This window comes from Silene latifolia, chromosome 4 (genome assembly GCF_048544455.1).
Source record: "Silene latifolia isolate original U9 population chromosome 4, ASM4854445v1, whole genome shotgun sequence".
Classification (NCBI taxonomy): domain Eukaryota; kingdom Viridiplantae; phylum Streptophyta; class Magnoliopsida; order Caryophyllales; family Caryophyllaceae; genus Silene; species Silene latifolia.
In genome coordinates this window covers 29,269,536-29,280,891 of record NC_133529.1, presented here as the reverse complement: position 1 = coordinate 29,280,891, position 11,356 = coordinate 29,269,536, and the positions used below count along the sequence as shown (strand labels likewise).

The window sequence follows — 11,356 nt, the reverse complement described above, 5'->3', positions numbered from 1 at the left end:
ACCCCACTCGATCGAGTACCAGAACCTACTCGATCGAGTTGAGGCTACTCGATCGAGTGCCCAACATGCTCGATCGAGTGCCCCGGCTCCAAACCCAAACAGACCTTCTCGATCTCGACTTACTCGACCGAGTAGCCCCGCTACTCGATCGAGTGACCCCATACTCGATCGAGTGCCCGAGGTACTCGATCGAGTGCCCAAAAACACGATTCTGGTCAAAATAACGACAAGTACCCACTCGATCGAATCAAACCCACTCGATCGAGTCATGCAGACTCGTGAATACTACCCGAATGTTATCTCACATACCCTAACGTACTATGCATTCATTATTATTTCAACATTATGATTACAACTACACATTCAAATCTGCGCGACTCCTCATACAATTAACAAAATAATCTACTTCGTGTTATCAAGTGCCACGTTATAAACAACCATCATGCTTTTCATCCAATTCGTTATATAAAACACATATCATTGAACCTCTATTCTTCATGTTACTACTTACCAAAAGCCAAACATTACCATCTATCATGCTCATATAACATTCAACTTTCAATCATGTATTACCCGCATGTTTTAAATTTTCATAACTTTTCATAACACAAACCACACCCATACACTACAAATCCTATTTCCATGTTGCTAATACAACAACATTACAAATCCACTTCATCACACATCATCATATACGAACTACTTTCTTTTTCTACCATATCATTCATCATTCTCATATACTTTTCCAACGATTCCAACCAACATGTCAACCAACTATCATGCAACATGCTTTCAACAAACCATATACAGACAAATTAACATACACGTCGCACATATACACACGGACTCCACGTTCCCATACCATGTGACTGGCTTAAGTATCATGGGGCCAAGATTTTGAAGTGAGGGCGCCTACTCACCCAAAACCTAGCATCACCGGCTCCCATTACACATACACCAGGTTCATTTTATTAGACTCCCTATGTTCATTATGTTCATTTGTTACAGGTTCCAAAATCGTCGCTCTGATACCATTTGTAACACCCCCATACTCCAAGTGCCTTACCAGGACCACTCAGGTATAAGGATACTACCATCTCGGTTGCCCGAGGTACTGAATATCATAAGACAATAAAGAAACGTACTTTTAAAGTAATTATAGATTAAGTGATTACATGTTCAAACCAAAACTAATAAAAGGAATTACAAGGTTCTCATACGGTCTACAGCTAAAACTATCAAAGCTACTAGACTTCGTCCTGACACAAATGGAAGACTTCTAACTGCCACGTGATGACTCATCCCAACTATCCCATACGCGTCATATCACACTCGCTCAATAACCGCTCACCACCCCGAATGGATCACCACGCTTTTAAAACATTTAAACGGGGTCAAGACTAATCACACAATTTAATATAACAACAATAAGATAAACAGACAGCTTAACCATCACACACACTCACACCATCACACCAATCCCAACAATCTCAAACACCGACTGTCCACTGGACCAGCCCTGCCAGTGGGGGACCGCAGCCGTTCCCACCTAAAACCCGCTCATCATACCGAGCGATAACCCTGTCCATTAATGTGCACATCCCCTTCCGTGGCGGGTTCCACGAAGGGCGAAACTAGGGCGTGAGGTCACTCCCGCAGTGACCCCACTCACCGAGAACGCATCTCGAGAACCATCAACAAAGAATCACAACCACAAACACAAAGATAATCATCATATCAAACAACCAAATACAAAGACATCACCAATATCCCATTATGGGACTAATACTTGAGTAGGAAATCCTACCCGATATACACACATCACGATCGGTATCAACAAATTGTATCAAAAAGTCTCTTCTACGAACCCTCCTCCTATCATATAACACATAGAGGCTACACATCACAAACTACACAGAAAACCCCCAATCTCTAAATTAGGGTTTAACCAAACTTAACAAAACATTATAAAAATTATATTAAAAGCTTACCCTCGACGCAGGGAACTCAACGATACGAATAACGACAAGAACCGACCGTCTCGAACTCCGGAATTGCTAAGGATGCGATTAGGAAGATGAACTGGTTGCTTTCTCTCTTAAACAGGGTTTTACGTTTTGTAAAAGTGATTTAAAACAATGACGACTATGTTTAAATACCTTAATCACATAATTAACAAAACCCGAGAAAACTCCCCGTAAAACCGGACACTCGATCGAGTACCCAAGGTACTCGATCGAGTACCCCCTTACTCGATCGAGTACCCCAGCTACTCGATCGAGTACCCAACAGGTCAGAAACTATTTTATCTCGCAACTTACCCTTACTCGACAGAGTAAGGGCTACTCGATAGAGTACCCCAAGACTTATTAATACGGAGTATTACAGTTAGGGAGGTTTTGGGTGGTGATGGTGGCTGTGAAAGGCGGCAGCGTCAGGGGTAGTCAATCGGGTTTTTTATATGGTTTTCAGGCGGGTTTTAGATGGTTAGGTTTGGGTGGTGCCAACGTCGACTAGGGGGAGGTCGACAAGGTGGTGCCAGGGTAGTGAAAACCTCCGTGTGTCAGGCAAGGCCACGGTGGTGGTGGGTCACAGGGGGAGTCGTGTCTGGGCCGTGGTTGCTGGTAAAAATCAGACGGAGTCAAGGGGGTTTTGTGGGCTTGTTGTCTGCGTCAGGCCGGTTTGAGGGCTGTGGTTCGACTCACCGGCGTGAGTCGACCACGGTGGTGGTGACCGGTTGTGGCCAGGCCAGACCTGGTGTCATGGCCTGGTGGCTGCCGGCGTTAGGGAGGGGCGGTTGTGCGCGTTGTTCTAAGGCGACGTAGGGTTGGTTGTTGAGTGTTTTGTACGGTTTTAATTAGTTTATCGTTTTGGTTTTAGTTCCGAGTTATTTAAAATAAAATAATAATTAATAATAATTAAATAATTAGGGACGGATTATTCGAATTGTTCTATGTTGATTCGGGTCTTCTTAAATCGTTTAATTCGTCTAATCTTTTATTTATCATTTTAGTTATTCAATTTAATTACCGAGTCAGTTAAATAATTCAAGTCGGGTTTTGAGTCGGGATGGTTAAATGGAAAAGCTACTATATCGGGAAAGTCCATTTTAGGAAGTTCTATTTTTAGTAACTTCTATTTTGGGAACGAGAATAGTTAAGTAATAGTTATCATTTAATTATCTTTCAGAGGGCGAATTGTTGTGGAATATTACTGGACGCCCGACCTTTTGACTGCAGTACTGAGGTAGGGAAATACACTTGACTTATTATCGTTGTTGTTTAGTTGTGTTGACTTGATTCGTGGTTGTTGATTTACGTTATGATTCATATATGGGAAGGTGATTGACTGAATTGATTGTATTGAGTATGATATCACAACATCGGGTAACCGGCATGATTTTATGATTTATCAGTTCAGTGATTTATATATATTGTGTTGCATTAATTTCTTTTGAGCATTCATATGCATTGGAGATGGAGGATGTTGTGGTGATGTGGTGTGATGATGACGATGTTGTGATAAGGCCCAGGCGGGTTCTGCAGGACTTGCCCTGGTGTCCTCAGCTGCGAGCTGGCAGATCGGCTACGGTCGATATATATAGTCTACCGGGGATCGGTATGGCTGGGCGTTCCGGGTTATGTGTATGAGATATGAGTTGAGATGGAGATGGAGGTGACGGAGGAGCATGCATATCATATTTTGTTGTTTTATTGTTTTCCCTACTCAACCTCGTGGTTGACCCTGTGTATTCGTGAACACCTGTGATGACCCAAATATTGGCGAGCAGACTTGACAGTTAAGAGATAGAATCGGGAGCTGGATGGGCGTGAGACACTGGATCAGACGACTTAGTAGCTAGATCATCATCTAGAAGACTTTCACTTTTTTTTTTTTTTTTTTTGGAAGAAATAAGCTTCTCATTAGAAAAAGAGAGTATTTCTTACAAAGCCGACCACTAATGATTCCTTATAACTACGGAATCATTTGAGCAACTATCTCTTCTAATAGGGAATCACTTACATTTGCATATAATCTAATGGATACAAAATATTTAATTTGGTTAACCAAGTGCTCTACAGACCGAGAGCCTCGATCAAAAAGTCTCCAATTGCGCTGCTGCCAAATGAGATACACAGCAGCGGCAATACAACATCTGGCCCATTTCTTCCTCCACCCCTTCCCCTTATACCTAGACAGCTTAAGCAGTTCCTGCCTTAGGCATAGAGGTCTTCGTGTGAGACCCAACCAGAGCAAGACTCGTTGCATCACATCATGCGAATAAGGGCAAGTAAAGAACAGGTGCCTGATACTTTCCATATCAGCCAAACACAAGACGCACCTATTGACCATGACCATGCCCCTTCTGATGAGGTTATCTACTGTGGGTAACCCATTCTGAACAGCCATTCTGGTAATAACAGCATGCCGAGGCATTACTACCGGGTCCATGAGAGGCCTAGTCCATTGAAGAGTAGGGTGCCTACCATGAAACATGGGATAGATCTTATGCAGCATCAGTTTACCAGCTGAACTCCAATCCCGTAACAGGTTTTGGGCATTAGAAAGAGAACCAGCCTGAGATATGAACTCATCTCGAGTGTGCAAAAGGGCCTTCCAGATTGTGGAAGTTGCCTGACCAGGAGCCACAGTCCAGCAATCGTTCCCCTGGATGAGGTATTTGTTGCACCAAAGTACCCAAACAGACTGAGTACCCTTGGTGATTTTCCAGAAAAGCTTCATCAGTAGCGTTTTGTTCCAACTCAAGATTTCACGAATGTCAAAGCCCCCTTGCTGTCTAGCCCTACAAACTTTACTCCAAGCAAAGAAAATCATCTTTCTACCAGTTTGATAGTTCCATAAAAACTGCCTGCAAAGTCTATCCATCTCCTGTATCACACCCTTTGGAAGAATAAAGCTAGCACACCAGAAATTCTCGATACCAAAAATGACAGAATTCAAGAATCGCACCTTACCAAAGATAAGACAAGAGACTATTAGCCCAGTGAGTAATTTTCCCTTTAATTTTCTCAATAAGGGAGTGATACATGTCTCTAGTCAGACGAGAGGAATGAAGTGGGATACCTAAGTATCTAAATGGAAAAGTCCCCTCCAGATAACTTGTGTCCCTCAAAACAAGTTCCTTTACCTGTGGATGAACCCCTCCAAAGTAAATATTAGTCTTTGAAGGATTAGGTTGCAGGCCAGAATACTCAGCAAATGAGTGAAGACAGGACTCCACTGCTTTAATGGATGGGTAATCACCTCTTGCAAAAACTAGCAAGTCGTCCGCAAAAATTAAATGGGTAAGCCCTAACCTGCAGCACTTGGGATGGTAACTGAAGTTATGAGACTCCTGCATCTTCCTTAGAATCCTGGATAATACTTCCATACATAGCACAAATAGCAGAGGGGAGAGAGGATCGCCTTGCCTTAATCCTCTCCTTCCCTCAAAATATCCCACAGATGATCCATTAATGTTAAGTGAAAACCTGGTAGAAGTAATACATGTAATAATCCAGTTGCAAAACTTGTCAGGAAAACCAAAAAGAGGCAGAATAGTTTGGAGGAAAGTCCAATTAACGGAGTCAAATGCTTTCTTGATATCAACTTTGATGACACATCTTGGAGAGGTATTCTGCCTACCATAACCAAACCAATTCATGTGCTAGCGTAAAAATTATCCCCTATAGCTCGGTCTTTGACAAAAGCAGATTGTTCAACACCCACAAGCTCAGGCATCACAGCCTTCATCCGATTAGTGAGAATCTTACTTATAGTTTTGTAAATAGTGGAGCAACACGAGATTGGTCTGAAATCTTGGATAGGAATAAGTGAAATAATAGTGGCATTCACTTCTTTGAGAAGCTTTCCAGTCCTAAAAAAGTCTTGTATGGCCTTAACAAACTCCAGCTTAATAATACTCCAAGCTTGTCTAAAAAACCCTGAGGAAAACCCATCAGGTCCAGGACTCTTGTTAACATCAATTGAAAACAGAGCAGCATGAATTTCAGCTTCAGTAACCTCAGCACTCAAAGAGTCTCTCTGATCCTGATTTAGACAATTGCCCTTCAGAATAATGTCACTATCAAAATCTTTAACCTGAGATTCAGTTCCAAGTAAACTCTTATAGTAATCCAAAAAAGCTTCAGAGATACCCTCAAAAGTATTACATTCAACTCCTGCCATATTTTTGATCTTACTAATATGACTCCTGCTTCTTTTTGCAGCCAGTTTAGCGAAAAAGAAAGATGTATTAGCATCCATCATTTTTACATCAAAAATTTTTGCTCTCTGGTAAACCATACTTAACTCAGCATTGTTCAACTTGCAATAGCTATCCAGTAGTGACACCTCTAAATTCAACAAATCAACATTGAGAGGATCATTTTGAATTCTAGTTTGGCATTGCAAAAGTGCAGCTTTGGCCTCAGTGGCTCTGTCAGTTACATTAGAATATTTCCCCTTATGAAGAGCTTTAAGTTTCCCCTTAGCCAACTTCAGATGACTAACCAGCTTATACATAGTACACCCTCTCACATCCTCCTTCCAAACCCCGCTGACCAGAGTAGCAAAAGAAGAATCCTGGCCCCAGCAATTAAGATATCTAAACTGTTTAGGCCTCTGAGTGTCACTGTGCTGAACAGTAACAACCAAAGGGGAGTGATCAGAAACCCCTGCCTCTAAAGCATCAGCAAAAGATGAAGGAAACTGTTGATCCCAAACCAAATTTACTAAAGCTCGATCCAGTCGCATCCACTTCCTATCTCCCTCATCCTGCTTATTAGTCCATGTATAGATACATCCATGAGTTGATAAAGCATCAAGCCCAGATAAGGAAATTGCTTCATTAAACTCATCAATAGCATGAAGATTAGGAGGATTACTGCTAATTCTCTCCTCAGTACTTCTAACACAGTTAAAATCACCCAAGCATAACCAAGGCACATTAGAATGGCAGCTCTGCATAAAAGACCATAAACCCATTCTCCCCTCCATGGAGTTAAGGCCATAGACAAAAGAAACCTGAATAAGAGGACAACCAGGTGCTTCAATTTGAACATGAACCCATTGATTCCCAGTAGAAAGAGGTGTGACCACAAGACTAGCTTTATTCCAAATAACCCATACACGACCATTATCATGATGAGCATAGTTATTGAGGATATTAAAATACCTAAAACCCATTCTACTAATGTAATTAAATTTATGATGACGAACTCTAGTTTCCAGAATACCCATAACATCAAGTTTATTCTCCTTAAAACAATCCACTACTTCACGTTGTTTAAACGCTTTATTCATACCTCTAATATTCCATACTCCAAGTCTCATGGTGAGTGTAAAGGGGGTGGGTCCTTTGCCTCACTAACATCCAATTCCTCAAAATGAACTGTCACTCTATCATCTACTGAAACTGACAACACTGGTATAATCCTTTTGTGTGGGAAGTCCAGGATACCTTCATTCTGACAGCACTTAGCCACTTGCACAGGCTCCTTATTTGGAGCTTGTATAGTATCAGCCACTGGTGCACTCTTAGTAGCTGCGGTCACTGGGTCAGAAACAGCTGCTGAAGCCCTGGAAGGAACCTGAGTAGGAGCTGACACAGCAACAGTTACTGGTGCCTGGACAGGTTTTGGCTTGAGATGTCTACACTTTTGAACCTCATGCCCCAACTTCTTACAATGGGAGCAATAGTAAGGTAGCCACTCGTAGACAACCCTCTGCAGGACTTGTCCAAAAGGTGTATGCAGCAGAATATCATCTGGCAACTTCTGAGAGACATCCACCTCAATCATAATCCTTGCAAAAGACAGCCTCTCCTTATGTGTAGTGACCGGGTCAGCATACAAAGGAGTACCAATCTTACTAGCAATTTTGCTCAAAGCCTTTGCTGACCAGAAAATAGGGTCTAAATCAGGAAGTGTAACCCAGACTGGAACCCTGGATACAGAATCAAGCTCCTTAGAGATCTGAGGGGTCCATCTCTTCAATACCAGGGAATGGTTACCCAAACTCCAAGTACTACCTCGCAAGACAGTACACAAATCACCCTCACTTGGGAAACGAAAGAAGAACCAACCCTTCTTATAGTATAACACTTCAGGTTTCTGCACATGGTTCCAATTTTTCCCCACAAACTCCTTAACCTGAATTAGAGAAGGTTTTCCTCCAATAAACTGACCCACTAACGTATTTGCCCAATAAGCAATTTCATCCTCAATATCCTCAGCATCAATAACCACTCCACTGTCAGAAGACTCCTTTACCATATGTAATTCCATACCTACAGGGGATTTCGCAAGACGCTCAGCCCAAGTAGGTTTAGTCATTTAATCACAGAATGATCGAACAAAGCTTTATGTTACTCTTTGGGTTACCGGTTAGGTGGTGAAACCCTAAAATCAGAATCGACTTAGGGTTTCGTGAAGACGAAGCATTAAAAGCATGTGAAATACTATCATTAAGTAGATGTACCTGAGGTGTCGCAGAATTCTCATCGGTGATGAGCTCCGATTGAGACCGTCCGCGACGGGGGGGAGCAATCGGTGCAGTAGTTTTCTTAGGTCGGGCCATAACCGGAAAGGGAAAGGAATTCGCCCTAGAGAGAGCCTCTCAAGCATCCGGTTTGACTTTCACTTTTATTTATGTTAGTTCTTGTAATTTGACGAAAAGAGGTTTTGTAATAATTAAGATAAAAATAATTATATAGATTGCCTTGGAGTTTAATTTTTTATTCACTACCTCGGGAAACCGAGATGGTAACAGTCCGGTTTATTAGGGAATGTCTTGCTAAAGGCTCCTTCATAAACCGGGGTGTTACAGAAATATAGCATAAGGTGGGTAATTCTATGATTATAAATATGAGGCATCCTTGGAACTTAGGCATCAATCCAAAATCTTTTGAGTCTCTTAAGTATTGTCTTGGAGAGCTCTTAAAAGTTTATATCATTATATTTTCTACTCATAGATTTTATATGTCTCATATTTAAAAATAATGTAGGTGTGGTAAATATACTACGTTTAAATAAAATAATTAGAATTGTGTTAAAAATATTATATCATTAGATTATATGTTCCTATCATTTGCACATATTTTAATTATGATAAAAAAATAGAAAATAAACGTCCATGGTAGCATGTGTAATCTATCAAAGTTCAAGGTTACCATGAGAAATTTTCAATATTATAATGATATAGTTAATTAAATTTTCATTTAAAAGAGAGAGACATCCGTACCAATAAAACAATAAAGGGGGTATTATTTTTTAATTGTTATTTTATTGTCACGCCATCAGACATAACGTCCATTTAACAACCTTCACATTAGGGGGTTACCATGGGAAAAAAAATGGAACCATAAGGGTACCATAGGCAGATTCTTAAAAGTAGGGGTAACATGAAATCTGACAAAATTAAGAGTTACCACGGAAAATTTCCGTATTTCAATTATGTTAAATTTTTTTTGAAGAAAAACAACGTACAAATATTAATGGAGAGTATTTGATCATATTATTAAATTTAAATATAACTATTAGATATAATGAGTATCAATTGTCTGTATTCGGTATTCGAGATCTGGTTGGATGTCGAACTAAGTGCAAAAAAGATGGTGTAATTTTGAGTATGTTATTTGTCCCACATTGAAAAAAAATGCAGGTTTGATTAATATATATTACGTATAAATAGTAGAGTTGTCCCACATCAGAAAAAAAATCCAAGTTTGGTGAATATATTACTTATAAATAGTATAATTGTCCCACATCGAAAGATTAGTATAAAGTGGGGTGATTATATGATTATAAATAAAAGTTAACCCACATATATATTAATCTTTTTTTTTTTGAAAGAGATATTTTAATAATATGTAAACAAATCATTAGACATGGAATGTAAACATTCAATACTTATAACGTTTTTTTCCATTATAAATAAGTTAATTACCCCGTTGCAACGCACGAGCGTTCAAACTAGTATCTATATAAAAGAGAGTTTTTTCGAGCGATTTTCGAGCGTCCACATCATCAAAAATTAATTTAGGAAAGTTTCATAAATAATATTTTCCACATAAAAAATAAAGTGGAGAATCTTTTAATTATTATAATATATATATTTCCTATTTTATATTCATGAGAAGTTTCTAATTTTTATATAAAAACTTTGACATTTCATTTGGCAAAAAAATGTTGTTATAAAAATTATGAAGATAATATAATTAGATTCGTGGTAAAAAATGCTTTCATTAGAGTATAGATTTCATATCATTTGCACATACGAGTATTAAAGATGGCGTACTTCTTTTAATAACATTGAAAAACAATGTTACTGTGGTGATTATAATACGTATAAATTATATAATTGCCCCACATCGAAAGATTAATATAAGGTGGGTGATCCTATGATTATAAATATGAGTCATCATTGGAACCTATATACCAACCAAAAACCTTTTGAGTCTCTGAAGTATTATTTTGGAGAGCTCTTAAGAGTTTATATCATTATTTTCACAATATGATATATACATATTTTTTCTATATTATGTATTATATTCAAGTGATGTTTATAATCTTTATATAAAAACTTAACATCTCAATTGCCAAAAAAGTATTATAAAAAAAACGTATGAATATTAATAAATAGTACTCCTTCCATTCAAGACCAAATACAACATTTTCGTTTACACACTTGCCAAGACACAAATTTTTTGAAAAATTATATAACTAGATTCGTGGTAAATAAATACTAGCATTAGAATATAATATCATACGGAGTATTATTTGCACATATTTTAATTACGATAAGAAGTTCAAAAAAAATGTATTATACGAATATTAATAAATAGTATAATATTTGCTTATTATTATTAAACTGGGTTAGATGTCGAATTAGGTGCGAAAAAGATGGTGTATTTCTAAGTATATTGTTTGTCCCACATTGAAAAATAATGTAGGTGTGGTAAATATACTACATATAAATAGTTGAATTGTCCCACATTAGAAGATTATCATGAGGTGAGGTATCACATGATTATAAATATGAGTTATATTTGAAACTTAGGGGTATCAACCAAATTTTTTTTGAATCGCTTAAAAATTATCTTAGAGAGTTCTTATAAGAGTTTGTATTAACGGCAAACCTTAGTTACAACAATATCATACAAATATTAATCACGTAGATATTTATAAAAGCGATTATATATTACTATATTAGTGATATTATAATGTTTATTTTAAGACAATCGATAGTAATAACTTTATTTAAGACAAAATCATAATTAAAAAATAAAATGGGTGCTAAATATACATAAATTTGTTTGTGTCATATAATGATAATCTATGCACTAAAATATAAA

General features: G+C 38.3%; 3 protein-coding genes across 3 annotated transcripts; all 3 read right to left on the bottom strand.

The window, feature by feature from the left end:
• Positions 1-3,975: 3,975 nt before the first annotated feature.
• Positions 3,976-5,665, bottom strand: LOC141651299 (uncharacterized). Its single transcript, XM_074459018.1, has 2 exons — positions 5,150-5,665; positions 3,976-4,971 (listed from the first exon to the last, which is right to left on the bottom strand). The coding sequence occupies exons 1-2, from the start codon at positions 5,663-5,665 to the stop codon at positions 3,976-3,978; spliced, it is 1,512 nt and encodes a 503-aa protein (XP_074315119.1).
• Positions 5,662-7,188, bottom strand: LOC141651298 (uncharacterized). The gene has a single exon (XM_074459017.1). It carries the CDS (start codon positions 7,186-7,188, stop codon positions 5,662-5,664), a length of 1,527 nt encoding a protein of 508 aa, XP_074315118.1.
• A 143-nt stretch (positions 7,189-7,331) lies between these two features.
• Positions 7,332-8,336, bottom strand: LOC141651297 (uncharacterized). The gene has a single exon (XM_074459016.1). The coding sequence runs from the start codon at positions 8,334-8,336 to the stop codon at positions 7,332-7,334; it is 1,005 nt and encodes a 334-aa protein (XP_074315117.1).
• Between the last annotated feature and the right edge of the window lie 3,020 nt (positions 8,337-11,356).